The sequence below is a fragment of the Octodon degus genome, unplaced genomic scaffold (assembly GCF_000260255.1).
Source record: "Octodon degus isolate 3935 unplaced genomic scaffold, OctDeg1.0 scaffold00070, whole genome shotgun sequence".
In the NCBI taxonomy this organism is placed as follows: domain Eukaryota; kingdom Metazoa; phylum Chordata; class Mammalia; order Rodentia; family Octodontidae; genus Octodon; species Octodon degus.
In genome coordinates this window covers 11,670,279-11,696,432 of record NW_004524646.1, presented here as the reverse complement: position 1 = coordinate 11,696,432, position 26,154 = coordinate 11,670,279, and the positions used below count along the sequence as shown (strand labels likewise).

Below are 26,154 nucleotides of genomic sequence, written 5' to 3'. Positions count from 1 at the left end.
GCGCCCGCACACTCGGGGCGGCGGTCCCCGGGGGCGCGCGCGGGCGTCCGGGCCCACCCGCCGAGACGGAGGGTGTGCCCCTCCGCCTGCCGAGGGGACCGCAGCGTCAGTCCACCCGCTCGCTCGCGGCCTCTGAGGTAGAGGGGCGCGCGCGGCGGTCGAGGATCCACACAAAAGGCGCGGAGCTCCACAGTCCGCGCCTCCGGGAGGGCTGGCTCCGAGGCGCTGGGGGCGGGGCCTCGAGGGGGCGGAGCTCCGCGGGCAGTGCAGGGTCTCCGCGCGGAGCGGGGAGGTGAGTCAGCGGAGGGGGCGGAGCTCCGAGGGAAAGCCAGGGCCCCTGGGCGGGATGTGGGTGGGGTCAGGGCGGGGGTCTCTGGAAAGGGCGTGGCTTCGAGGGATGCTCGAACTTAATTTGCAAGGAATTTTGTTGTGGGCGTGGTATGGGCGTGGCCTGGAGGCCTTGCGAAATTCGAAGGCAAGTGGAAGAGAGGTGGGCTCCAGAAGGGGCGGGGCGACACGTGGAGCAACTCGGCCCCTCCCTGCGCGCTCACTGAGGATCGCGTGGGCAGCCGCATCTGCAGGCAGTACTAGGACCACAAGGGTGCTGCTATGCACCTGGGCCGCGGGTACCCTGTGTACTCTGATCTAAATGATACCGGGGCCCTCCCCACCCCCGCGACTTTCCTGGGGACCCCAGGTGAGGACCAGCGTTGCCACCTGGAGCCCGGAGCTGAGCATCGTCCTAGCGGGGTCTACTCTGGGTCTCTATGTTCCGTCCAGTGCTCCCTCAAGGTGCAAGTCCTCACCGTCTGCACCTTCCTCCTCTTACGTGTGGCGCCCCAGATGTCAAAACGTGAAAGGGTGCTTTGGCCTCCCAGCCCTCAGACTAGTTCCCGGGGGTGTGGCTTTTCCACCATCATTTGTCCTTCTCTTCCCGGAGCCTAGCGTGGTCTCTGCACGGAAGAGCCTTTGGCTCCTTGAGCTTGCTGCAGTGGACGGGCCCCCACACCTGGAGGCTTGCAAGAGCTCTGGAGAGGCAGTGCTAGCCCTGGTCGGCGCGGGTCAAAGTCCTGTGCAGAGACGGAGGTCTCTTCCTTCTCGCTCTGGCTTCTCTGTGCTCTTCCATCACGTGGTTCGCTCTGCTCTCCGCAGGGGCTTTGTTACTGTCCTGTCACTGGAAGGTTCCTAGGGAAGTGTTTGTGTGCATCTGCCATAAACACTGACGCTCAAGGCGAGAGGCACGCTGGCCTTGTAGGTCTTTCTGCTAACCCCTGAAAATCTGGCTAGATGGGCAGGGCGAGAAAGGTAATAGTCCTTAGAGAGGGTCATAGCTTGGCCTGGCGTGGTGGCACACTGTGGGGGCCACCATGCCAGGTGATTACTGTGCGTTTGAGGCCAACCTGGGCTACACAGCGAGTTCAAGTCCAGTCTACAACACATAGTAGGACATTGTCTCCAGTGTCACATCTAATCTCTTTTGTTCAGGGGTGAAATTAAGATCCAAACAAATCCCACAGAGACCAGGAAGAGATAGATGGATGTGCATTTTTTACAGATTTGCAGTCCCTGGAAGTGTCCGTGTTTCTTGAAGTTTTTCCCAGCTTTCTTAGCTTTTATAGCTAAGGAATCAACCCCACTACCGTGGTTTGAATGTCCCCTTGAAATTTAATTGCTTGTGGCAGTTTCAAGAGACAGCACTTAAGAGATGATTAGGTCGTACAGCCTGCCCTCCTGAATGGAATAAGGATGTTATCGGAGGAGTGGGTTAGTTATTTGCAGGTGGGATCCTGGTAAAAGGATAAATCTGGCCCATTTTTCTCTGCATTGCAGGTGCTTCTTTGTCACACCTTTGGTCACAATATGGCACAGCACAGAGACCCCTGCCAGATGCCAGTATGGTACCCTCATGCTTCCCAGCCTCCAGAACCAAGAAACAAATTTCTTTATGCCATCGAATCATTATTTTGTAGCAGTACAAACATGCATGGATGATCTTCATTACTTAATACGTGTGAAATCCAACTTTACTCACCACAAATAATTAACAGAAATGGTGGCTTTTGATGATTCACTGATGAACCCATTTCTGCTTTATATTAACGAGCATGAGTGGATTGTCAGCTCCTGTGAGGTTCTGAAGCAAAGTGTGCCTAGACAACAGTAGATGTCTCGGGGACTCATAGACTGCCTGTCACCCCACATCCTCTTTCATTCACGCCATTAACCTGCCATTCAACACCTCTCCCCTGCTGCCTTTCTCCTGGGACCTCAGCTCACCCTCCCACAGGACTGAAGTGTCCATTCCCGTCTGTTTCAAGACACTCACCATCCTCTGGTGGGATTAACTTTTTACGTGCTGGCACCCCACTACCCTGGGAAATCGTAAGCCCAGCAAGTGTATCTCATTCCTCTTTACACACCGCTCCTGCTGCATGGGACAGCAGCACAAGCCGGAAGCAATCCATGTGAGCATTGTCATCCTAGCCTGAGCAGTGCCCAGGAGGGTTGGGGCCCACCTGTCCCTGTTTGCAGGCATTCCTGTTCGCTGGAGCCCTTGCTTTTGTTCTGCTGCCATCTGGCAGGAAACACAAATTACTTCCACCCATCTTGCCTTCCACAACTTGAGGACAGCCTGTGGTTCTTTCTTACTCTACCTATTTGGAGCTCCTCAGCTCCAAACACGATTCTCTTAAGATTATGGTCCACTAGCTTGAAGATGTGGGGGATGCTTATTGGACGATGGTTCTGCAGTCATATGGAGGTCTAGCTTACTGATGGGGTGATTTAAAGACCTGGATGCACCAAGGGAAGCTTGACCAGGGGGTGCTTGGTCACCTGCTCTGGAGAAGGGAATTTCTTGACACCATTGTTGGCAAGGAGGGAAGGAGAACTGAACAGGAGGAGCTGTCTTGCTGCCCATTACTGCCTTGGAGGCTGACACCAGTGGAACTCACACCTTCAACAGCTGGGAGGCCTCTGGACATATTAGGGAACTTAGGGAGACTAAGGGCTGCAATGTCCTCATACTGTGAGGCAGAAGCACTATGTGGTTTTTTGTTTTTGTTTTTGTTTTTTTGCTCCGAATGCCTTCAAGGCATGACTGGCTGGCTTGAGTAGTGGGGATTGAACCACAGCAACCTGAGCCTGACGGCTTTGTTGAAGCAGCCACTTAAAGAGCTGAGCTAAGGGGCAGGCCCCCCTGAGCTAAGGGGCAGGCCCCCAGACAGAAGCACTATGAAGCAGGGTTCTTTTGTTGGATACTAATCACAAATAGGCAAAGTGCTGCTCCCTTCTAGTGTTAAGTAGCCCTGAGCCTTGAGTGACAGCAACTTCCTATCCTTAATGTTATCAGCTCTTCCCACTGCCCTTCTAGCAGCTGGAGCTAACATTAGTGTTCCGTGAGCTCACAGTCCTTGGCATTACCAGCTCAGTACCACAAATTCAGCCTGCTCTGCTGGAGAGAGAAATCACACCCAGAGAGCCTTTGTGAGGACTCATGCTGTAGTGCAGGTCAAGCAGTGAATGAATTCAAACTTACTGCGCTGACATGAGGGGGTCAAGCAATGCTGCTCCACTGGAGATGAGAGGGCATGCCCGCACACAGTCTCTGGCCCTGACCACAGACTTTCTGCATTGCCATGCCTATCGGTGCGGGTGTCCTTAGTCACCTGTCCTGGCTGCCACAGGCAAACAATATGCATCTCCTGGACAAGGGTGGAGCCAGCTGGAACAGCTGTAGAGTGACAGAGTTGCCCAGAAGGCAGTGGGGCTGAGTGCTCAGTGGGTGTGTGGAGCTGCCCGAGCAGCGGTTGCCTGGCTGTACTCCAGGGTGGTGGCTGTATCTGAGCAGCCAGGCCACCGTAGTCTGCTCCTGCCAACCCAGAAAGCTTCCAAGATGGAAAGAAGAGAGAAAGGGAGAGACTGGGTCGTGTGGGGGCCTCTTGGGTGGGTGAAAGGGGGCCACTTGGGAGGGCCAGACCCCTCTGTTGCATTTTAGGAGATGTTGTGTCTAAAAGGGGGAATATTAATTAAAGACATCGAGAGAAACAGAGACACCTTGCACCAGAAATCTGAGTATAAAATATAAGTCTTGGGGTTAAAAATAAATTGTTTTAGGCCAGGGATTTAGCTCAGTGGCTCAATGCCCAGCTGGCAAGCATGAGGTCCTGAATCTGATTCCTGCTACCAAAACAAACAAACACTGCTTCCAATTTTTAAAATATCAGAAGTAGCATAAAACAGAAAAGACATTGGTCTAGATTAAAGACTGGCTTATTTCTCTGCATAGGTCCAGTTAGTGAATATTTTCGCTTCTCTGGCAGGCCATTTGGTCTCTGTCGCCTCTGTACTTGGCCTTATGGCTTCAAGGCAGCCAGTGACGCTAAATAAACACATATATGTGACTGCGCTCCAATCCAGCTGCACACGCAGGAACAGGAACCAGACCGGCTTTGACGCAGTCAGTTGCGCCAGCAAGTCTGTTAGAGTTTTCAGTGAGAGGCATGTGTGCCGTAGGTCCAACAGCACTGAACTAGAAGATAAAATGAAAAACAGAACTCCACAGTGTGGCGGGAAAAAAAGAAAACTGGGAATTATCACTGATACCATAGACCCGTGAAGGATCTCATCAAGAGATCTGACTTCTCAATAACAGGAATTCCAGAAAAGATGAGGAGAAGCCGTAATTGAGGACACAATAGATTTTTTAGATTGAAAGAGTTCATCAAACTGAATGGTTCCCTCTAAGATCCGGAACAAGATAAGGTTGTCTACCATCACGACACTCTTCTTATTGTTTTGGAGGTTCTACTCAGAGCCATTAGGTGAGAAAAAGAAGTCATGCCTATCCAGGCACTGGGGTAATCTCAGCTACTTGGGAGGTGAAGGCAGGAGGGTCAAAAGGCCAAGGCCAGTCTGTGCAGCTTAGTAAGATCCTGCCTGAAAGAACAAAAAGTCATTAAAAGGTGTGGGGGGGGGGGCTAGGGATATAGCTCAATGGTAGCATGTCTCTGGGGACATAACCTCAGGGGTAATTGAGAGTAAAATAATCACAAGAGAATATTTTTGCATTTTATTTCACTAAACTTGAGCACCTACATGGGATGGATGATTTTAATAAAGATCAAATGCAATGGTCCATGGCATGGAAGGCCAAGGCGGCAGGGCAGCCATGGTGGGGCGTGGGGGCAGCCGGCCACCTTGGTGCGTCCTGGACACGGCTTCTGGTGGGTGAGGCTCACTCTGGCACTGGGCGAGAAGCTGCCAAGTAGATGCCACAAGCCTAGCCGTGTAACCCAGGGCAGGCCCTCACCCCCACTGGGCTCTAGCTCCTTGGGGCAGCTGGAGCTGGCCAAGTTGAGGGGAGGATGAGCCCGGGCCAGAGTTCCTAGGTGGCCTCTGTCCTTGCCTCTTCCGCCGGAGTAGCCACGTTCTCAGCCACATCACAGAGTGGGTTTTCCTGGAGGATTATACGTGAAGAAGGCTTTGCTGCTGGTGTTAGGGCTCTGCAGCCCACAGAGAGCTGAGAGGAGGAGGTTTCTCCTCGAGGTTAGTGCGGCGGTGATGGAGCTCTGTAGCCCTTGGGCAGCTGTCTGGGAGCCGCAGGCCCAGGAAGGAGGGCTGAGGCTGCTGCCCACACCCAAAGGCCCGCAAATCAGGAGTGCTGAAGAGGAGCACCCCAGCTCCCGAGCTGAGAGCACACTTTGTGTCTCCCGCTCCTACTGCTCTGCTCCTTTCCTCTTCCTCCTCTGCTCCCCTGGCTCCCTTCGGGGAGCTATATCCCATCCCCTTTCAATTTTTTAATTTTGAGGCAGGGTCTTGATCAGTCCCCACAGACACCTGGGGAGTCTTGTTTCACCGGCTTCTGGGAGCTGCTGGTCGTCACCTAAAGCTCACCACGCTTGTGTGGAGGCAGACCCTGGAAGCCAGGTGATCCTCCAGCCCCAGGTTACCTCCTGCTCTGACCTGGCTGGATTTCCCCTGCCAGAGGTCATTGTTTTGGCTCTGATGCCTTCTAGTTCCTTAAAATTTTAAAGTTGTTCATAATTACACCCTCAAGTGGAGGCAGATGTGCACACGCACGTGTGTGCGTGTTGTGCTGCTTTCACAAAACTGCTGCTTGATTTGGAACATAATTTAGACTTGCTTTTTCTGAATGACCTAGAACCAGCGAGGGTGTGGGACCAGTGGGGCCGCGAGGCAGGCAGGCAGCTTCCTGGCACATGCCCGGCTTTCTCCTTTGAGAACGAAAAGGTTTACAGCCTTTAGGTAAAAATAACTTTGTGCAGCTTCCGCCAGGAAGACACTTAAAAAGGAAGAGAGGAATCATTTGCTAAAAATGAAAAGCCTACCAATTGCTACCATAATTTCGGAATTCATTTTTGCAAAACGTATCAGAAGACATCAAGATGTTCTTGCCCAATTACTCAGTAATTTCACTTTTCAGCATTTGCCTAGGAGAAATAAATTGAACTAAAACAAAAGCCCAGCAGACAGAGGTGTTTGTTGCTACCTGCTTTGCTGTGAAAGACACTGGAGGCAGGAGAGTGTCAGGGTTGGGGCATGAGGCAGAACAAGCCCGGTGCTTACTTGCTGGCACTTGCGGGCAACCTGTGGGCGGTGGGCACTGAGCTAAGTGCTGGAGCAATGGAGGGGCTAGGGGCCAGAGCGTGCACCTGCTAAGGGCAACTCAGCTGGATAAGGGGAGCTCACTAGTCATGGGGACACAGAGGTGGGCCGAAGTGGACTTGGCACTCAGGGAAGGCATCCTGGAGGCAGTGACTTTTAAGCTGAGTTACAAATGTTATGACTGGTGGCCGGCCAGAAGCAAAGGCCTGAGGACTTCTGGGCAGAGCGTGTAAAACAGACAGGATGGCCATACAGCACACTGCGTGTGGGGACGGAGCCAAGTGAGAGGTGATGCTGAAGAAGAGCCCAGAGCCCTGGGCCGGCTCTTGATGGCCAGCTTCCCTTAGCACCTCCTAAGATGGTGTAATGGATGCTCATCCTGTGCCAATGCTCAGAGCGTGAGAAGTGAAAGTGTCCTATGTTCTAGATTTGCTGGGTAAGCTGCCTTCAAATCTTTACACTATGTCCTGGTCACTTTTCTTGTCTCTGGGACGCAATGTCCAGCACCTGCAACCTAGAGAAGAGGTTTACTTTAGCTCACATTTCATGACCAGCTGGCTCCAAAGGAAAACACCATGGTAGAGGAGTGCGGGGAGGAAAGGCTGCTTCCCTCCTGGCCAAGAGGAAGCAGAGCAAAGGGCAGCACAGGGTAGAGATGCGAACCTTCCCGGCCGTGCACACAGGTATGCCTCTTCCAGGCAGCCCCCAGCGGTGGACACCGAGGCAGTTCTGAACCCCCACGACTCAGCCACCTTCTACAAGCCCTGCCTATAAGCACGCTAGACTCCTGCGGACTTCTGGGTATATACCATGCTGCTGTGTACTAGACGGGTGGGGCATGTAGCTCTCTCTGAATTAAATGGTCTCTCTGTAGCCAGCCTGGGAAGGCTAGTGTAGAACATGGCTGGCGAGATCAGGGATTTATACCCGAGTTTATACACTGGCCAGGAACCAGTGCCGCCAGCTGGCTGGTGACCTGGAGCAAGCTCCTCTATCTCTCTAGACCCCACTTCTTCCTTGTTGAAAGGGCCCAGCTGACCCTGCCTCTCAAGGCCGTGGTGCAGAGGAAATGGCAATGTCCAATGTGGTAAGGAAGTGGGACCCTGGGCACTGGTGTGTGCTGCTGGTACCTGGCTGGAGAGTAACGTGGCAGTGTTACTGTCTGCCCTAAAGAATAGCTAATCCCAAGCCTAGGAAAGATCCCAGAAAATCCCATACAGAAATAGTCATGGCAGCACCATGGACAAGAGCAGATGCTCATTTGCTCAGGGTAAAGGTCCAGGGCATGTGGCTTGGCAAGGAAGCACAGCCATGCCACACAGCAGTTACAACAGGGCCTTCCTAGGGACTCCACAAACCCCTTCATGTTAGAGGCCTAAAGGTTGGGAATTGGAAATTTTAACGATTATTGCAAGAAGGGGGGTCTTAGGAGGAAGCTAGGTCATTGATGCCAACTCTTCCTCTCAGGCACCCTAAAACTAGTGACCTGGGCCTTCTAGAATTAATTAGTGGCAAGAGACACCCAGAGAGGGCTGAAGGGACTGATCCCAGCTGGGGTGGGGCATAGGAGGCACAAATGTTTCTTTGGCCTGGATGTGAGTTCCCAAGCAAGACAGCCAGGGTGTCCATCTCATCCTACTGGACAGGGCCACTTGGTGGGGCAGGGGAGACCACACTAGGGCTACCTCCCTGTGCTTGGGGGCTGCAGCGGAAGAAAGGAACTCCTGGGTGCAGGGAACTGCAGGTGAGAGGCCATCAGCAACGTCGAGGTCCTCCAAGAACCCTTGAAAGCTGTCTGAGCAGACCCAGGGGAAACACTTGCCACACACAGAGAATGGAGACCAGTCTTTCCCTATCCACACCACGACTGCTGTGGGCAGAACCAGATTTGGTAAATTGGAGAGGAGGTTGTACTCTGCATCGCTGCCACCAGGGGGCGCATGTGTAGACAGGAACAAGGGCTGTCTGGGATGGGAAGAAGGAAGCTGTAGGCAGACCCCGTCTCAGTTTGAGATTTACCTAGAGAGCATCTTGTGGACGCCAAGGCACCTACCTTTGTCCTAAGCCTAAATAACCATGTTTGTCTTTTAACTCATTCAGTGTCAGCTCAGGAAAGAACTACGTTCACCAGCCCCTAACTCTAACCCTCCCTCCACCTCCTGACGCCGGGCGCAGGTGGCCGAGGACGGTTCTGTGTGTCCCACCTCTTCCCCCGGCTTCCTAGCTCCAGGGTGGGGTGACCTCGTGACCCATCTTTGCTGCAACGTTCAGAGGCGGTGTTGGAGTACCCCATTATGCCTGCAGGGTGCTGGAATTCCTGCCAGGGAGGGCTGGTGTTAGTGAGGGTGTAGGCTTCTTCTCATTCATTCACTCATTCATTCACTCATTCATGTTGGTATAGGGTCTTGCTATGCAGTTCAGACTCGTAGTGATCATCCTGTTTCAGCCTCCCCAGAGCTGGGATTACAGGCTTGCACCTGGGGTTCTGGGGCTGGCACGGCTTGCAGTACTGGGGATCAAACCCCAGTCTTTGCACTTGCCAGGCAGGCGCTTAAACCGCCGAGCTATCTCCCCAGCCAGCCTGGTGCAGGCTTCTGAGTCACTACTGTGTGCCTGTCAGCTGGGTGACCCAGGAGGGAAGGTGCCTCCTGAGGGGAGGGGCTGGGAGGAGCCCAGGGCTCAGGACGGGGCTGAGTAGTTAGCTCCAGGAGGAGCTGGGACACCCTGGGCAGCCAGCAGAAAGGGCAGGGTCAGGGTTAGAAGGGGTAGGACACGGAGAAGGGCTCAGAGCTGAGGCCGCACCTCATACCTTCTGGGCAGGCAGGTGGGCCAGGTGGTTCACCTTTGGTCATTGTGCCGTCTGCCAGCCGTGATGCTGTCACAGTGGCTCCGTACTCTCCCTAGACTGATGCGTGCAAGTGTGAAATGACATGGGAGCTTGGAAATGGTTAAAATATGCCAGTCCGCCCGAATTCTAGGGAGACAAGGAAGCAAGATGATTTTCTCATTTTTCTTTTCTTTCTTTCTTTCTTTCTTTTTTTTTTTTTTTTTGTATTTTAGGGAAGGCTCCACAGGGTGTTCAGGGTCTCACTATTAGATTGGACTAGTAGTGATCCGCCTGTTTACAGCCTCCCAAGAGCTGGGATTACAGGTGTGCCCTACCACACCCAGTCTCAATTGCCATCTCAGCACACCCCGGGGGCAGGGCCAGCAAGACAGCCCTGGAGATTGAACCTTCAGCCCCTGCAACTGCTTGCAGGCACTTTAGTCCGCTGAGCTATTTGGATAGCCCAAGATTTTCTAAATATGGTGGGGGAGGTTGGGAGTCTCTGTTTCTGTGATGTTTGACATTTTCTGTGAAGTTAAAGCAGGAGAAAATCTGCAGGAAGAATGGGCTCAGAATCATTCTCCGCCTTGTTAAAGTGCCTGTTTTGGGATCTGCAGTCACCAAACAGCCACTCCCCTGCTGTACATTGGACAGGTCCCTGTAAGAGGCCCACAGGGCCCGCAAGCCGTTTCTTTTGTGAGCCTTGATGTAAGCTGTTTTTGCAACCAGCCTGTTCAGCAGATCACAGAAGGAAAGTCTAGGGGACGCAACATATGACCTGCAGTGACCCTAGAGGGCTCCTGCCCCAGCTTTTCCCCCTATCCAGGGCCAAGTGGCACTGTGCACAGTGGGAACCCCAGACAGCAAGGTCTGGAATTCAGCGAACACCCACCTTCCCCAGCTCCTACCAGCTTCCTACCAGGAAACTCCCTTCGCATCCTCACCACTGCCTCCCTGGGCTCCCAGAGGCCCCACAGAGCCTCAGCCTTCCCCACCCAGTGCTCTGGCCCAGATCTATTCTGCCAAGGCTGTGGAAAGCCGCTTGCCAAAGGTAGTGCCCTGCAGCGGGGCCATCAGAGGCTGCACAGCCAGCCTGTGCTATGGACATGGGCCCTCCCTGCAGCTGCCCTTGAATTTTGGGGCCTCTGGCTGGGGGTCCCTCTCTTGCTTACTTGCTCTGGACAACACCCTGCCATTGTAACAGGAGTCAGTGAAACACAAGTTAGGGTTTTATTAGGTATTAATGACAGCAGCCCCAAAATGGAGCTGGGGTATGTGGAGCTGTGACTCTAGGGGTCTTATAACACATCAGCATGGGGCTGGTAGCTGTCGGGGACTTCCCCAGAGCGGACCAGACAGCCACTGGCTCGAGGGCACGGGGGCACTGCACAGACCTGGGGAGTATGCTGCCCTAGGCAACATATGGCTTCCCATCGGGTGGAGGGCTCCCTCCTAAGCCTTCCTGTCAGGACCCTCCCTTCACCCTCTCCAGGCCTGTGCTTGCCCTGCCCTCTGTCCACAGTCTCCTTTACCATCATATGACAGGACTCCAGTGTTCTGGCATCACCATCCCGAACACACCTGGCCTTCCATCGTGGGCCTCCTGAAGAGTCTACAGTGGGGGCCAGCTCCAGGGGCACCTCCCCTCCCCCAGCCTGTCCTAGCCCACACCATGCCCACCTGGCTGCTGTCAGAGCCCTCTCAGCCCACAGCAGAGCCTCTGACTGGAGAGCATCAGGCTCCCCTGCCCAATCCAATCTGCCACCAGGTCCCTCTGGTGCCACCTTGAAATCTTATGGATGAAGCTTCCATCCCAGCCCAGGCTGCTCTCACACATACTCCACCACACCCGCCCATCATGTAACACCTCCCTTCATGCTCTTTGGTTAGAAGACCTTCCAAAGCACCACCACCCCTCCCTGCACCAGCACAGGGCTTCCTCTGGTCCGAGGGTATAGGCAAAGCCCTCTCCATGCCCTGCCAGATTCGCCCGGCTGCCTGTGCAGGCTTGTGTACCCTCAAAGGTTCTGCCAGTATTGGCCTTGCCACGGGGCCCCTCCCCACTCTGCCCAGGTCCCCCCTCTTCTCTCTGCACCTTGGGGAAGCTTCCTGGAGCCCCCAGGCTCACTCCCTGCACTGCCCTTAGCACAGGTGCCATTTCACATGCGACAGTACCGCTGCCCTGACTACATCTGCGTCCTGCCAGCCACCACTGAGCCTCTGAGCATGGTGGTCTGGTTCTGCCCATGCTGGGGACCTACTTGTAAAGATGAGTTTGGAAACAGTGCTCTTCTTGGGGAAGTCATTTCCTCCAGGGGCTTCAGCTTCTCTGCTCCCCAGGGAGGCAGTGAACGGCCAGCTTCCCACACACCACAACATAAATGCCAGGTAGCTCCTGGCCTGACCTGGTGGCAGCCCCCTCCACGCTAACCTCCCAGGCTGCAGCAGACTGGCAAAAGGCCCAGCCCTCTAAGGGCCCAGAGTGACCACACAAGCAGAGACGTCCCTGGAGGCTCCTTAACCTCAGCAGCTAGCCATCCAGCCTGCCTACCTGCCCACGGCTCCCCCGCAGGTGACCTCTTTCCAGCTGCCTCGCACCCCGGCTTCTCCTTCCCGGGGTGCCAAGGCTGTTTTAAGGCAGAGATAATTTCGGGCACCCATGTGGCTCCTGCTGTGGCCAGAAGCCTGCTGGGCTCCCAGACTCCATATGGTGGCTGTGGATCCTGGAGAGACGGAAATAGGCGTCCGGAGGCAGCGATCTTAACCACACGGCGAGCTGCAGTCTGGAAGCAGACAGGGCCAGTGGCGCGTGTGGGAGCGCAGGCTCAGGCACAGGCCTGGGGGCTAGGCCTGGCCGAGGAGATCCGGTGTTTCCTGTGTGCTCCACCTGACCACAGCAGGATGGCCACGACCACAAACTTCAGCAGGACTAAATTTAAAGAGCCCCTGGAGCATTCCCCCCCCCCCCCAGTGGCAATTTTCTTTTGCTAACAAACTTAGCTGTTATACTAAAAAAAAGCAGTGTTAAGGGCCTCGTCCTATGTGTCAAGGGAAGGCAGGCGGATGTCGCCACAGGCTGCTGGCAGGGAACCAGCCACGTGAGCCAGCAGCTGTCCCTTTCCACAAAGTCCCCCCCCCCTTGCTTGCCTGAGGTGCTGAGCAAGCCCTGCTCGCCCTGTTAATGAGACAGTGAGTAAATAGTGTTCTCAAGGTACTGCAGGACCACCAAGGGATAGGTCTAGCTTCACAGTTCCTATAGCCCATAGACATACAAGTGTTAGAGCCACTGTTACGGTTTACACCTAGCTGTCCCCCAGAGCCTCAGGAGCTCGTAGGCAGAGCTTCTGAGGGGAACTGAATGACGGGGCTTAGAGCTCACATGCTTTTAGGAGGAGGGCTGGATGCTGCTCCTGGGGGCACCTGTTGGAAGGGTCCGTTCCCCTTGCGCTCTGCTTCCTGTGCACCCTGCCAAGGGCAGGTCCTCTAACGCCCCTGTGGCAGCTGTCCTGCCTCAGAGTCAGCTGACCATGGGCTGTAATCCTGAGTCAGATAAAGCTTTCCTCCTTTACTTCGGGGGTGTGGGGTCAGATTCAGTGAGGAAAGTGACCAAGACAATTATCTTTGTGATTAATGAAATATAAAGCAGCACATATAATGGCATCTAAACACACAAAATAGTGGCATCTGTGTGTATCTACAGACTGATCTTTTTTACTTACAAGTCACTAATGGATCCCTTTACCTTTCCTGGTATCTAATTATTTCTTCAATTACTAACTTAAAGTGGCAGTTTTGCCAGTATCTCTACAAGCAAGGAACTGGCCTAAGTTCTTTAGCATTACCTTGTTTGGAGAACACAGCCAACCACATGAGTAGTACAGTTCCATGTGCAAATAAACCAGGTGGGAAAAAAACTCTGAATATGAGACAGAATATAGGGTGACTCATATCTAATTTTAAATATTTTAATTTATATGCTTTCAGGAATATAGGGCAATAAGAAATCCACTTTGCAAATTTTATTTCATTATAGAATACATCTGATAAGGATACATAGGAACAGGTTCATCTCTGAACACGCACCACCTGCCGGTGCCCTGCACTCCCCAGCAGGCTAGAGATGTCACGAGAAGCGCCTCCAAGTGTCGCGTGTAATCAGCCATCCTAAACAATCGGTGCTGTAGAGTCTAGAAAAGTGAATTCACCCACCTGCTTAGAACGAGTAAAAATCTTAATATTTGTTCTGAAGTCTGTTTATTACTCTTCTATTAAAAATCCGAGATATATTCCCCAATGTAAACAATAAATTTCAGTCTGTCACACAATGGATAAGGCTTTCTTGACAAGTGTACGCCACCTACTCCTACCCATCAGAACACAGTCTTATTTCACACTGTCCCGAGTCGAGAAGCTGGAGCCGTTGGAGCCCTCTGCCCTCCGCAGGTACACCAAACAGATTTCTTCTCCACGTGGTCTACTTGGTCGTAGAATACAAATGTACAATGTCCATAGCGTAAAACAGTAAATCCTGGCCTTAAGAGTTGGCTACTAGCCGCTAACACCCTCTACAAGTACAATACCATGTCACGTCATGAATACAGAGGAGGTGGCTCCATGTCTTGCTGTTCATCACTGCAAGCGGCACAGGTGGCTTGTGTCTGAGGCGGCGGGGCAGCGTGGCCAGAATCGGAAGCGCCTGTCCACCTGACTGCAACGGTCAGACTCATCCGCTGACACAAGAAGAAAGCGACCCTGGCCTGCCGCCTCCCGGAAGGACAGTTTCACGAAATCCTAGAAAATCGAACCACAGGAAGTCTCGCGTTTGCAGTGCCTGACTCAGCCGTCTGAGTCAGTTATTCATTCTCTTCTCGGTGCTTTACTCGGTGCTTTATCCTTATAGGACCCTTAGTCAAAGCGATCACGGTTCAGTCCCTCACATTTATCATAAATATCTGACTTAGCAAGCTAGATGGTGAAACAGTGAAGACTACATACGGTATCTTAAAAGGCATTCTGTGACCATTTTTGAAGAGTTCATAGAAAAGTTGCTAAGCATACACCAGTCCCTTCTGTCGATGCCACTGTCATGTGAACCCGGGGACCTGCCCTATCCCACCTACGCTGCTTTATCTATTGTACAACGGAAGCGGAAACACAGCTGCTGATCCGGTGTGACACCTGCTGACTCCCTAAGCTAAGGTAACCGGTAGAGGGATAGTTTTCCTGAGGTTTGTAAGAATTTTTAGTCAAAACAGAAATCACAGTGACCAAGTGGAACGCCAATCTGTCTTCTTGAGTGCGACCTGCTCCCCGGCTTGGGCGGTGCTAAATGACCCGCCACTGCATGATACTGGTATCCTTTCCACCGGTGGAGATGAGGTGGCTGTCTTCACACAGGAAGTCGACATTGGTGACATGGCTGCTGTGACCGCTGTAGATGTGGCTTGGTGCCTGGGAAGGAGGACAGGGAGGGACCCTTACTCACAGCCAAACAGGACTTGGCCCCCCTGCTCAGAAGCTCTCTGCTGTGTAGGACGTGGAAGGGCAGCAGATCCCAGGGGTGCCTTTGGGGGTGGAGGGGTCAGGAAGAGTGGGACCAAGAAGCTGCTGGGGCTGAGTTGGGGTCTCTTCCCTGGAGGCTCAGGCTCAGGGAGGACAGGAAGGGGTGCCAGGCTTGGGTGGCCTGTTTGGCGGGGCTGCATCAGAGAAAGCCATGGGGTAGGGAGGCCACAGCCATTCACATACACCTGAAGGGCTCTGTAGGGTGTGCCAGGGTTGGTTTGGGTTCTCTGAGGGAAGTGGAGCCCCAGAAGTGCCCAGGGCTGTGGGTTAGCAGGGTGCTAGCTACACTAGTGGACCACTGCTATTCAGTATCCACTCATATCCACAGCCGTCCACACAAGGGCTAAGGTTAACAGGAGACAAGTTCTGTACCCTGAACTGGGAGCAGGGGTAAGAGAAGAGGTGCACTTTGCCGAAGTCATCGCCTGTCGACAGGAGCTTTTTCTCATGGGCCCGACAGACAGCGTTGATATCGGTTCCATCGGAGCCTTCTGGCCACACTCCTAAACAGACCACAAACAGTACTGCTGATCCGGAGACCTGGGCCATGCTGTGGGCACAGGAGCTAGGCTCTGGGCTCCCCAGAAGACAGAACCACCTGCGCCCAGGCTTGGGAATGAGGGACGAACAAGTGCCCACTCTATGCTTGGGCCTTTCCTGTGCCTCCTTTCAGCTCAGTCTGCCTGATTTTAGGAAATGCTGCCAGGGGTGCGTTGCCCTGCTTTAGTGGATGGGGCCACAAGGACACACTTTCAGGGTGGCCCGCTCTTTGGGGGCCCTAAGTCTGCATGCGCTTTCAGGTGTTTCTTGGCCCAGCTGCGGGGCTACTGCTGCTGCTGTAGCAGGTGTGCCTGAGGCTGCCACCCACTGGCTGGGCCTGGGGGTACATCTCCTGACCATGGCTCTGGGAAACCTGTCCCGGTCACTGTGCACATGTGAGCTGGCTTGGACCTAGCGGCTCTTCCCATTTGACACCAGGAAAGGGTCACACCCCTGCGCTAAGGAGATTGGTGAGTTGTGTCATTCACAAAAAGATGATGGAGAGAGACTTTTCCTGTAGTCTAACTCAGTTGTGATATATTTTAAGTCCTCCAGGAGTGCATTCCTAAACTATACTCTGAAGAAGTGAAATATATAGTTTAAGGACCAAAACATAAGCAGCACTACCAGCCGACCAGTGCAATGGCTCCTCGAGGCATGCCTAACAGATTGAGGAGATCGCAGAGCATCCTCTCCGAGCCCACCTAGTGCCATGGGGAAGGTTCTCATCTGCCGGCCTGGGCCAGGACATGTAGCAAGAGGTCCTGTGGGTTCGGGGAATTAGGTTGTCCAACTATTAGGGAAACAACCCAAAATCGATGTCTCTTTTGTTCACTCCTGGAGCAATACAATCTGCAGGAAGCTTACCAAAGACATGGAATCCCAGAGTGCAGGTGTAGGTGGCCCATTCGATGTCTCTTGTGGCTTCCACGCTCACGACTTGCTTACATGCCGAGGGAACCCCTGAGAAGAGCAAACAGCCTGGTGACATCCATGTGCAGACCTCGAGCACTCCCCAGGGTGGGGCAGGCCTGAGTCCTTGGAGCTGCAGCAGAGAAACCCTGTGGGAACTGCCGCATGGCTGTCAGCAGGCCATGGGACTGAGCCTGCATCAGGGCTTCAGTGAAGAGCATATCTTTTTTCTCTTCCTGTCTCCCAAGTCTGTAAACCATAGAATGGTTTCTCCTGTCTACAGCTGGCTCTGGTCCTCGGGCTTCCCTCCTTGATGTCTTCACTGCAGGTCTGGAAACTTACCCTGCCTCTGTGGTGGAGCTGTCCCCACCCAGTCCCTCAGCCTCAAGCAGGACACAGCAGTGTATGAAAGCCAATACCACCCAGTGCCTGAAGCCCCCAGGAGTTCATACAGATGGTATAGGAGGCTGTGCACGAGCAGGCTCTGCCCCACTGACCATTCCTTATAACTGTCACCTACTCCTGAGCCCCCAGCAGGACCCAGACAGGAAGGAGAAGGACACCAGGTTGCTGGGAGATACTGAAGCTGGAAATTGGTCAAATGTGTAGAGTAGGAGCCTAAAGTCAAGCTACCTCAGTCCTGAGAAAAGCATCCTGCCTGGTTAATGTCAGCTGTTGGTCACTGGGCAACCTTGTGTCACCTGATACTAATATAGGATACAGGTTCCTCATTGTATAATCAAACTTCAATTACAAAAACAAAAGGGGCAATTAATATCTCCAACTTCATTTGCCAATATATACTATTAAATTTTTAAAAATTTTACAAAAGATGGAAGCACAGCAATGGATAACTCAAGAAGGTAAAACAGGGCTGGGGAGATAGTCTGTGGTCTAAGTGCCTGCTTGGCAAGTGTGAAGACCCAATTCGATCCCCAGTACCGCATGCTGTGCCATCCCAGAACCCCGGGTACACGGTGCCAGCCCCAAAGCTGGGCGTGATGGCTCACACCTGTAATCCCAGTGCTGGGGAGGCTGAGATAGGAGACTCTCCAAGAGTCTGGACTGTGTAGGAGTCCCTGTATCAGATAAATAAATAAATATTTTTTTAAAAGAGGGTAAAGCAAAGAAATGTTCATTTGGGGTAGAGGATATGCCTGTGCTTTCCAGAGTGAGCTGTTATCAAGCTGTATCATGAAGCCAGATCTGGAGAAGTTAGCAGTGAAGAGGTTAGAGTCACCCTGGAACCTACTGAAGGAGCTGACAAAATGGAGATCTAAGGTATAAATCCATGATAGAGTATATGGAGATTACTGAGCTGAAAATATTAAGATAAAACAAAATACACGTATTAATTATAGATAAAAGATTCTATTCCTTCCAAAGTTTTCTGATAAGAGATCTTTGCTAATTGACAACAAAATCTGACTAGTCTATTCATAATTATAAAGTTCTAAAAATTGTAATAGAGTTACTATAGCTCAATTTGGTCAAGAATATATTTGAGTGTACAACTTTATGGGTCGTGGAGGAAACTTTGGAGGTGGTGGAGGGAATTTTGGCCGTGGTGGAAACTTTGGTGGAAGAGGAGGTTATGGTGGTGGAGGAGGTGGCAGCAGAGGTAGTTATGGAAGAGGTGATGGTGGATATAATGGATTTGGAGCTGATGGTGGAAACTATGGTGGTGGTCCTGGTTACAGTAGTAGAGGAGGGCATGGTGGTCGTGGACCAGGATATGGAAACCAAGGTGGTAGATATGGTGCTGGTGGAGGAGGATGTGATGGTTACAATGGAGGAGGAAATTTTGGTGGTGGTAAACTATGGTGGTGGTGGGAACTGTAGTGATTTTGGAAATTATAGTGGACAGCAACAGTCAAATTAAGGACCTATGAAGGGGGGCAGTTTTGGTGGAAGAAGCTCTGGCAGTCCCTATGGTGGTGGTTATGGATCTGGTGGTACATATGGTACCAGAAGGTTTTAAAAAATAACAGAAAACGACTACAGTTCTTAGCAGGAGAGAGAGCGAGGAGTTGTCAGGAAAGCTGCAGGTTACTCTGAGACAGTCGTCCCAAATGCATTAGAGGAACTGTAAAAATCTGCACAGAAGGAACGATGATCCATAGTCAGAAAAGTTACTGCAGCCTAAACAGGAAACACTTCTGGTTCAGGACTGTCATAGCCACAGTTTGCAAAAAGTGCAGCTATTGATTAATGCAATGTAGTATCAATTAGATGTACATTCCTGAGGTCTTTTATCTGTTGCAGCTTTGTCTTTTTCTTTCTTTTCATTACATCAGCTATATTGCCCTGTACATTGTGGTAGTGGTACCAGCAATAAAAAATTAAGGAATTTTTAACTTTTTTAAAAAAAGAATATATTTGAGTGCAGTCTGCTTTTATAAAGATGTTTGCTTGTGTGTTCTGTATAGTTGTTTCACATGTTTGTGTCATTCCATGAACAGCCGTTCCACTTTTCATTTGAGCTTTGGAATGTAGACATAAAAGCATGCTTTCTCCTGAGTTACCAGCTGGTCTAAGAGATATCAAAATTGGTTTACTCACAGGTCATCAAAAAATTTAAGATAATTAACAACAATTACTCAGAGTAAGGAGAGATTATTGGATAGCACTCCAGTTGGTGGATAGAGGGGTGGTCAACTTTTTAATTACTAAGGAGCCCCCAATAATCTCCATAGTCTCTTGGAAGACATCCTCAATAATTTGGTCATTGATTAAAAGGTAAGTTTTTCAGAAAAAATTAAAACAAGGTTTTCTTGCTCTTGGTATAAAACTAAATTAAGAAACAAAGGTTTCAACATGAGCATGATAATTCTTTATTGTTAATCTCGTGGTGTATTAAATATATTCATGATTCTACAATGGAGTTTCGTTTTCTGCTTTTTGCAGTACTGGGGATTGAACTTGCGCCTCACATTTGCCAAGCAGGCACTTACACTGAGCTATATCCCCAGCTCACGATGCTAGATATGCACGTCTCCAAAATGTAAAACCAAGATTGCTCATTGTGATGACATTTTTTTCAGATTCAGATCTCTGCCTTTAACAAAAACTTGTGATGTATATCCTACTAAAGAATGATAAATCAGGTAAAAATCCTTTTATGTATTAACAGAGATGATTGGTTAAAAGACTTAACTCAAAATGAAAACTTAAATATGTCACAAAATGTCATCAGGATTGTCATGCTGCAATGTTATATATCATTTTGATTTGTAAATTTCTATGTAAAAATACATAATTGTTGTCTGTTAACATTCTATATAGATTTTTTTCTATACAGATTTGAATATTAGAATATCCATGGTTGTTAAAATAATAACAGTTCCATTTTACGTCTGTAGTGTCTGATACTCAGATAAGATGGTAATGTTAAGCTTACTGCCTCCATTGCAGGGTAATGTCATTGAGCTTTTCTTCTGGATGTTTAACAAATGAAGTTTGGAGGCCAAAAATTAGAGAGGTAGTTGGGCTAAGAGACCAGCCAATATCTTGGCCCTCGCCCTCTATAGCTAAGGAGGACTTAGACAGAAGAGAACCTCTGCTGTGACAGCCTGTAACTCAGCTGAGTCCCTGATTTTCTGATCAAAGAGATTATGGGGCCACAGAGGAACCTTATCAGTGATGCATAGTGTGCCTAAGGAGAGTCCCCTGGAGAGAAAAAAGAATCTCTTAAACTTTCACAGAGAGCCAACTGGTCAAGCAATGGCCGTGACTCATCCAGATGGCTGACAGTGACAAAAGATCTGAGTGGAGCTATACGTGGTGCCAAGGTAAGACCTGAGAAGGCGTAAATGACCTTGTTAGCAAAAAGTTATTTCTTTATTTACACAGGCCTAATTTTAACTTGGTCTCAAACATCCAGCAGAGAAGTGTAACCACAAGATGGGAAAAGTCATGCCATCATAATATGGTAAGCTGTGGAAGGTTCAAATCACTAACAACTGCTGGCAGTTTCCAGCTGTACTTACAACTCACTATTGTTATGGACTACCGCACTCCATAGGCTTACATTGCTGAACACAAACGCCAAAAGCCTTTGGACTGGTATCAAGAATGAAAAGGTCTTCTAAAGAGCTCTCCAAGCACAGCCTTTGTGACAGAGCACCCACCATTCACACAACAAGACAAAAAAGAGAGACGCTGGTAGCCACTGAAGCTGGAAAGTGGTCAAATGTGCTAGGGCAGAACTAGGCCTCAGTGCCTCAAGCGGTCAAGCTACCTCAGTCCTGAGAAAAGCATCCTGCCTGGTTGATGTCAGATGTTAGTCACTAGGAAACCTTGTCTCACACAGTGCTAACTTTACGAAGGTATAAATAAACACTCTACTGTTATTCAGGGTCATTTGCCAATCAGGCAACGGGCCACCACCTGACCCAGCTCTTGTCTTCTTGCCTATCTTTTCCTCATTCCTGCTGCCATTTCTCCCCGGCTACACCAAGAGACCAAAGGGCCCTACACCAGGTGGCCTCCAGAAGGGTGTCCTGCTTCCTTTCCCCTGCCTGGCTGGGTCCTCAGCAAGCAGGCCGCGCAGCCGAGGAAGTCTGCCTTCCTCCTGCACTGGCTTTCTGCCAGGGCCTGGTATCAGAGCCTTATCTGTAAAAGGGAGAAGAACCAGGAAGTTCAGTGGATCATGAGAAAGTGCAGGTGAATGACACCAAATTCTCTACCAACTTCTGGTGGGATGCAGAGCAGGCCTTTCTCATGCTTGTGACGCCTCTGCTTAGCCCAGAGCCAGGCCTGAGCAGGTGTTGACGAATCAGTGCTTGGCGCGTCCTCTATACGCAGGAAGTGCCACCGTTATCACCCTCTCCGTCTCCAGATCTGCCTGGGCACAGAGTGCCAGGGGAGGCTGGGCGAGGAGGCGGAGGAGGCTGCTGTCCACGCAGGGCTGCTCTCGCCTCACATCTGCTGCTGCGGCCTCCCCTTGTCCTCCGTGCAGGCCCTGCATCCACTCCTCCAAGGGCCTGTCTGTATCTCAGGGCCAGAAAGACCCAAGAGGTGATGCAGCCAGCTTCTCCGTCTTACTCGGGAGGAAGCTGAGGCCAGAGACGACGCCATGTGCCTGAGTCCTATGGAGGCCCATGTTGTGTGGCTGGGACCTGGGGACTCCTGGCTATACTCACAGTAGAGGATCTCGTAGTCTCCGGAATTGGACACAAGGAACTGTGAGTCTAGGGACCAGTCCAGGTGGCTGATGAAGCTGGAGTGGCCCTGCGGGGGAGAGAGTCGCCTGAGGCTCTGTGCTGACGTGAGCAACAACCGACATGCCCACACAACGCTGTGAGACACTCACCGAGCACTTGCCCATGCGCGTGTACTTCCTCCCGTTGTCGCCAACTCCATAGATGTAGATGCAGTTGTCATGAGAACCAATGGCTAAGAAATTCCCGTCTGCAGAAAGAGGATAAGTTATATCTTAATGTTCATTGATTTTTAAAAATCTTTTTTATTTATTTGGTACAGGGTCTCGCTATGCAGTGAGGACTCATAGTGATCCTCTTGTCTCAGCCTCCCCAGCGCTGCGGTTCAGGCATGTGCCATCACACCCGGTTTCCGTGGCCAGCGAGATGCACCCAGGATTCTGGGGCTGGCACAGCATATGGTACTGGGGAATGAAGCTGGGTCCTTGCATTTGCCAGCAGGCCCTTACAGTGCTGACCTAGTGCCCCAGCCCTACATCTTCAATGTTAAGGGACACATTTTATTCATGACAATGGAAGCTGATAGCTGCCACCACACATGTAGACAGAATGCCAGACTGATGAATTGTTTCAAAGAAAAACCTGCTTTCCACTGTGTCCCATACCAATTCTGAAAAACATACATCTGATAGGATTATAAAGTCTGGTAACAACTTTTATGATTTGCTGTGAACTTTAAAAAAATACAATTCCATATGCTCTGACAGCACTGTTCCCTGTCTCCCCCTCATAGCGCTCGGGACAGAGAGAGACTCAGTTCCTGGCCGGGCTGGCTGTCCAGCCTCTTCCCAAGGGCCAGCTGTGCATGTTTCTTCGCCTGGGTCTGGTACCAGGAAGGCCAAGCAAGTAAGGAGCTCACTGTGACCAGCACTGAGCCAGCCATGTAGGCACAAAGGAAGGTGCAGGCTCCGGGAGGGCTGGGGGGAGCCCTGACCTGGAAGATGCCAGCCTTTCTCCCTCCTGAGCAGGGGTGAGAGAAGCACACAGGAAGCACCATGAGGTGGTGGCAAGGGGCAGCAGGGCTCCCCCAAGCTCGCTGTCTAGGGACACGACGCTGGACATCAGTGCTGACCCTGGTGCGCAGAGCCCTGCCCCTGGCACAGGAATTCAGATGGAAGTGCCTATAAAATACCTCCCAGGGTCTGGCAGAAGCAATGCTCCTGTGAGGTCCCCTCTTCAGCTTGCCCCTGGGTCTCCCTCTGCAAGAGACAGTGAGGCCTGGGGTCCTCAGGAAATGGGGTTTCAGAAGGTGCTCCACTCACAGGGCTTGGACCGAATGATTTCTGTTACGTCCGAGAGAAGCACTATACATCCAGTAGACAGCAGGGGTGCAATGTGATTCTGACCTTTTCCAGGGCTAATGAGATGCAGTCTATCCTCTCTCAGGTCCCAGTCAGTCCCTCTGCCATGCAGGCAAAGCCAGCCCTCTGCTTTGTGAGACTGTGTCGTAGGCTGGGGGTCTGAGACTTAGCTTCCACCTAATGGTGTTTTCAGTACTCAGGTTTATCAGGACTCCATCTAAGCCAAGATCTGCATATAAAACTGAAAGTCTGCCTAATAAATATGAACCAACTAACTTCTCTGGCATTCTCTTTCCAGCATGCCCTGGTGCACGGCAGACCCTTAGAACCTCATCCCCCAGCACTTGGAGGCCATGACAGCCTTAGACAGACCTCCAGAAACAAGTGGATGTTTGGGGGGAGCAGGCATCCAGGTGCTTGCAGGAGCTGGTGCTCAGGTGTTTTCCACTGACTCTACCCTTTCCAGGCTTGGGGCTGGGGACCATCCCATGTCTGGTCACATAGAGCACTACAGCAGGGAACAGGTGCTGCAGCCTGCCCCAGGGACATTGCCAGGTGAGCTGCCCTGTGGGAAGGACATGAGCTGCGTGCCTTCACCAGCTGAGAGAGACAGGAGAGCTGTGGTGGCAGGCAGGTCTCCGAGGCCACCTGACAAGCACTGTGCCCCTCATGCTGTGAGTGGCACTGGGATTTGTAGTTGAGGTGGTGGCATCTGTCCTATGTGTAGGGGACACCATGTGGCAGGTAGAGCAGGTGAGTGGCAGGTGCCGAATCCTGGCAGGTCTCAGACACAGGCAGAGGAGGTGGATTTGATGCTGGACATTACATAGGGATGAGCATCAGATTCTGATTCTCTCCAGTAAAAGCAGAAAAGCCACATCTCAACCTGGTGGGTAAGAGGACAGAACACAGACGCAACTGCAGGATGATGGCTCTTGGCCTGTCTTCTTCCCACATTCAGTGTCATGTTCCTGTTTCAATGACTGGCACCAGAAGCAGCAGGCTAGGTATGTGCAGCAGGGTTAGTGCACACCTAAGGATGTACTTCCTGGTTCTGTTCTCTTTAAGAAACATTGAAATTTTAATCCAACCTAAGCCCCGTTTTGTCTAGTCTATAAGCTTTCTGATATGGCTATCAAGTATGAAAATTGTCACAAGTGCACTTGTCATTTTGCCAACCACTGTAGTTGACTATGGTTTCAAAAATAACAGTAGTTTATTAGCATAAGACTCTTAGGCAAAATAGTTCGTAAGTGAAGAAGTTGGCAAAACGTGAATGAAATGGGTATTAGCACCTGTTCATTGCTCGGACAGAATACCTGACACCCACAACCTAAGGAGAAGTTTGCATTGGCTCACACTTCCAAACATAGTTGGGGCTCCAAGGCTCAATGCCATGGCACAAGGTCATGGCCAAAGAGAGCTGCTCACAGCATGGGGGGTAGGAAGCACAGAGTCAAGGGAGGAGCCAGGAAGGGGGAACAAACCCCTCCAGGCCACGCCCACAGTGGCTCAGTGCAAGCCCTGAGTGCCCCAATTCTGCGCACATATCGTTGAGATTTCACTCAGAGGATGGGGATGCTGCTAGCCCCTTTGGGACTTGTGCAGGCGAGGCCTTCTAACCTGGGGAGTAGCGCATGACAGACAGTTGCTCGTTCCCATCCGTGTGCACCGTGACCAGGTCTTTAGTTTCCGTGTCAAACACAAACCACCTGTGGTAAACACGAGAAAGAGCGCAGTGAGCCGCTGAGTGGGCAGGAAATGAGCCTAGTGCTGTCATGAGCGAGGGGCTGGAAGGGCGCTCCGGGGACACCTAGCGAGGAAGCGAGTTTCCTTAGTACAAACACTTCCTAAGAAAAGAGCAGCACCTGCCTGCCATTTGGAGCTGCTCAGTGGTCTCTCAGCAAGTGTTTTGTTATTTTCACGAGGAGGGAGAAAGTCCAGGGCATGAGGCTGCCAACTGAGACCCTGGCTGGGCTGTCCTGGCCGGGCTGCAGAGAAAGGGTGCTGGCTGGGACACTGGCACTACTGGCTGAGCATCTGCAGCATCTGGGAAAGCTGGTAAGCAGCCAACGGGGTGGACGGATGGACAAGGAGCTTGGCGGGAAGGTGACAGGCAGGCCGGCCTCTGACCATCACAGCTGGCACCGAGGGTCGGAGGCCAAGTCTCCTGTGGAGGCTCTCTTCACCCCAGGGTGGGTGTGGATGTGCTCATGTCCCTGATGTGGTGTCCTGGAAGCACCCGCCCTGCCACTATGCAAAGGCACCAACAGCAGGGAGGGGTTAGGTTACTGGTGTGGCCTTGCACACCCTCAGGATGAAGTCTGGGGCCCTGGGCATCGTCACCACCACGTGCACAGATGGCAGGTGTCTGTGGGCCTGGCTGTCACGAAGCCCCCAGAGGTGCAGCACTCACTTTGGGTATGTTTGGCGTCTGAGTGACAGAACTCCTGGGTGGCAGCACTATGTGGATCCCAGGGTCTTTAGGGACAGAAGGGACACAGGCCTGTTGCTGTGATTTCAGACCTGGACAGCATGAGGGCCACCTGCATGGCCACTATAGTGTCCTGTCTGCTTGCCTCCCCTTCTGGCTCCACCTCCTGGGTTGGGATGTTGCTTCTCAGTTCTGATTCCCGCCCTTTGGCAATGGTTCACCCTTCATGTGTAATCTGAGTAGAATCAAGACCCAAGCACAACAGATAGGGCTGCCCTTGCCATGCCCTGTGAAAGGGACAGTGCTGGGAGCACCTGCCCTGTGACCACAATGCAGAGGCCCTAACAGAAAGTCACCAGTTCTGTCCCGTGCACCCTTAAGACGTGACTTGGGATCCTGTGGACTGTCACCACCACATGTACAGCAGGCAGTTATCTGTCTGTCGGCCTGGCTCTTGTCCAGATCCCAAAGGGTAGAGCTCACAAGTTCTAGGCTTCCACTGTCTCCAGGAGAGCTGAGTGGAAGGCGAGGAGTGCCTGTGGAGTGTGTATGGTGCGTGTGGTGTGTGTGGAGTGCATGTGGTGTATGTGGTGTGTGTGGCGTGTATGCGGTATGCATGGAGTGCATGTGGTCTGCATGTGGTGTGTGTGGAGTGTGTGCAGAGTGTATGTGGAGTGTGTGTGCAGTGTGTATGGAGTGTATGTGGAGTATGTGTGGAGTGCATGTGGA

At 51.7% G+C, this 26,154-nt stretch overlaps 1 protein-coding gene and 1 long non-coding RNA gene across 5 annotated transcripts in view; one reads left to right on the top strand and one right to left on the bottom strand.

Moving 5' to 3' along the window:
* The first annotated feature begins 3,751 nt into the window (after positions 1–3,751).
* Positions 3,752–13,947, top strand: LOC111817784. The gene is made up of 3 exons (XR_002821902.1): positions 3,752–3,763; positions 12,196–12,197; positions 13,858–13,947. It is a non-coding gene; the product is annotated as an uncharacterized LOC111817784 (long non-coding RNA).
* Positions 13,948–14,599: 652 nt separating this feature from the next.
* The window catches only part of Eml1 (echinoderm microtubule associated protein like 1), a 161,968-nt gene continuing 150,413 nt past the window's right edge, over positions 14,600–26,154 (bottom strand). For 2 of the 4 annotated variants that reach the window (XM_004635187.2, XM_004635188.3), the window contains 6 exons: positions 24,615–24,703; positions 21,783–21,880; positions 21,613–21,700; positions 16,424–16,519; positions 15,389–15,519; positions 14,600–14,905 (listed from right to left, as the gene is read on the bottom strand). In XM_004635187.2, the coding sequence (XP_004635244.2) occupies positions 14,780–14,905; positions 15,389–15,519; positions 16,424–16,519; positions 21,613–21,700; positions 21,783–21,880; positions 24,615–24,703 (628 nt within the window). In that variant the 3' untranslated portion in view covers positions 14,600–14,779. The remainder of the gene's footprint in view (positions 14,906–15,388; positions 15,520–16,423; positions 16,520–21,612; positions 21,701–21,782; positions 21,881–24,614; positions 24,704–26,154) is intronic. The other 2 variants (XM_023719619.1, XM_004635189.3) reach the window with 1 other exon arrangement.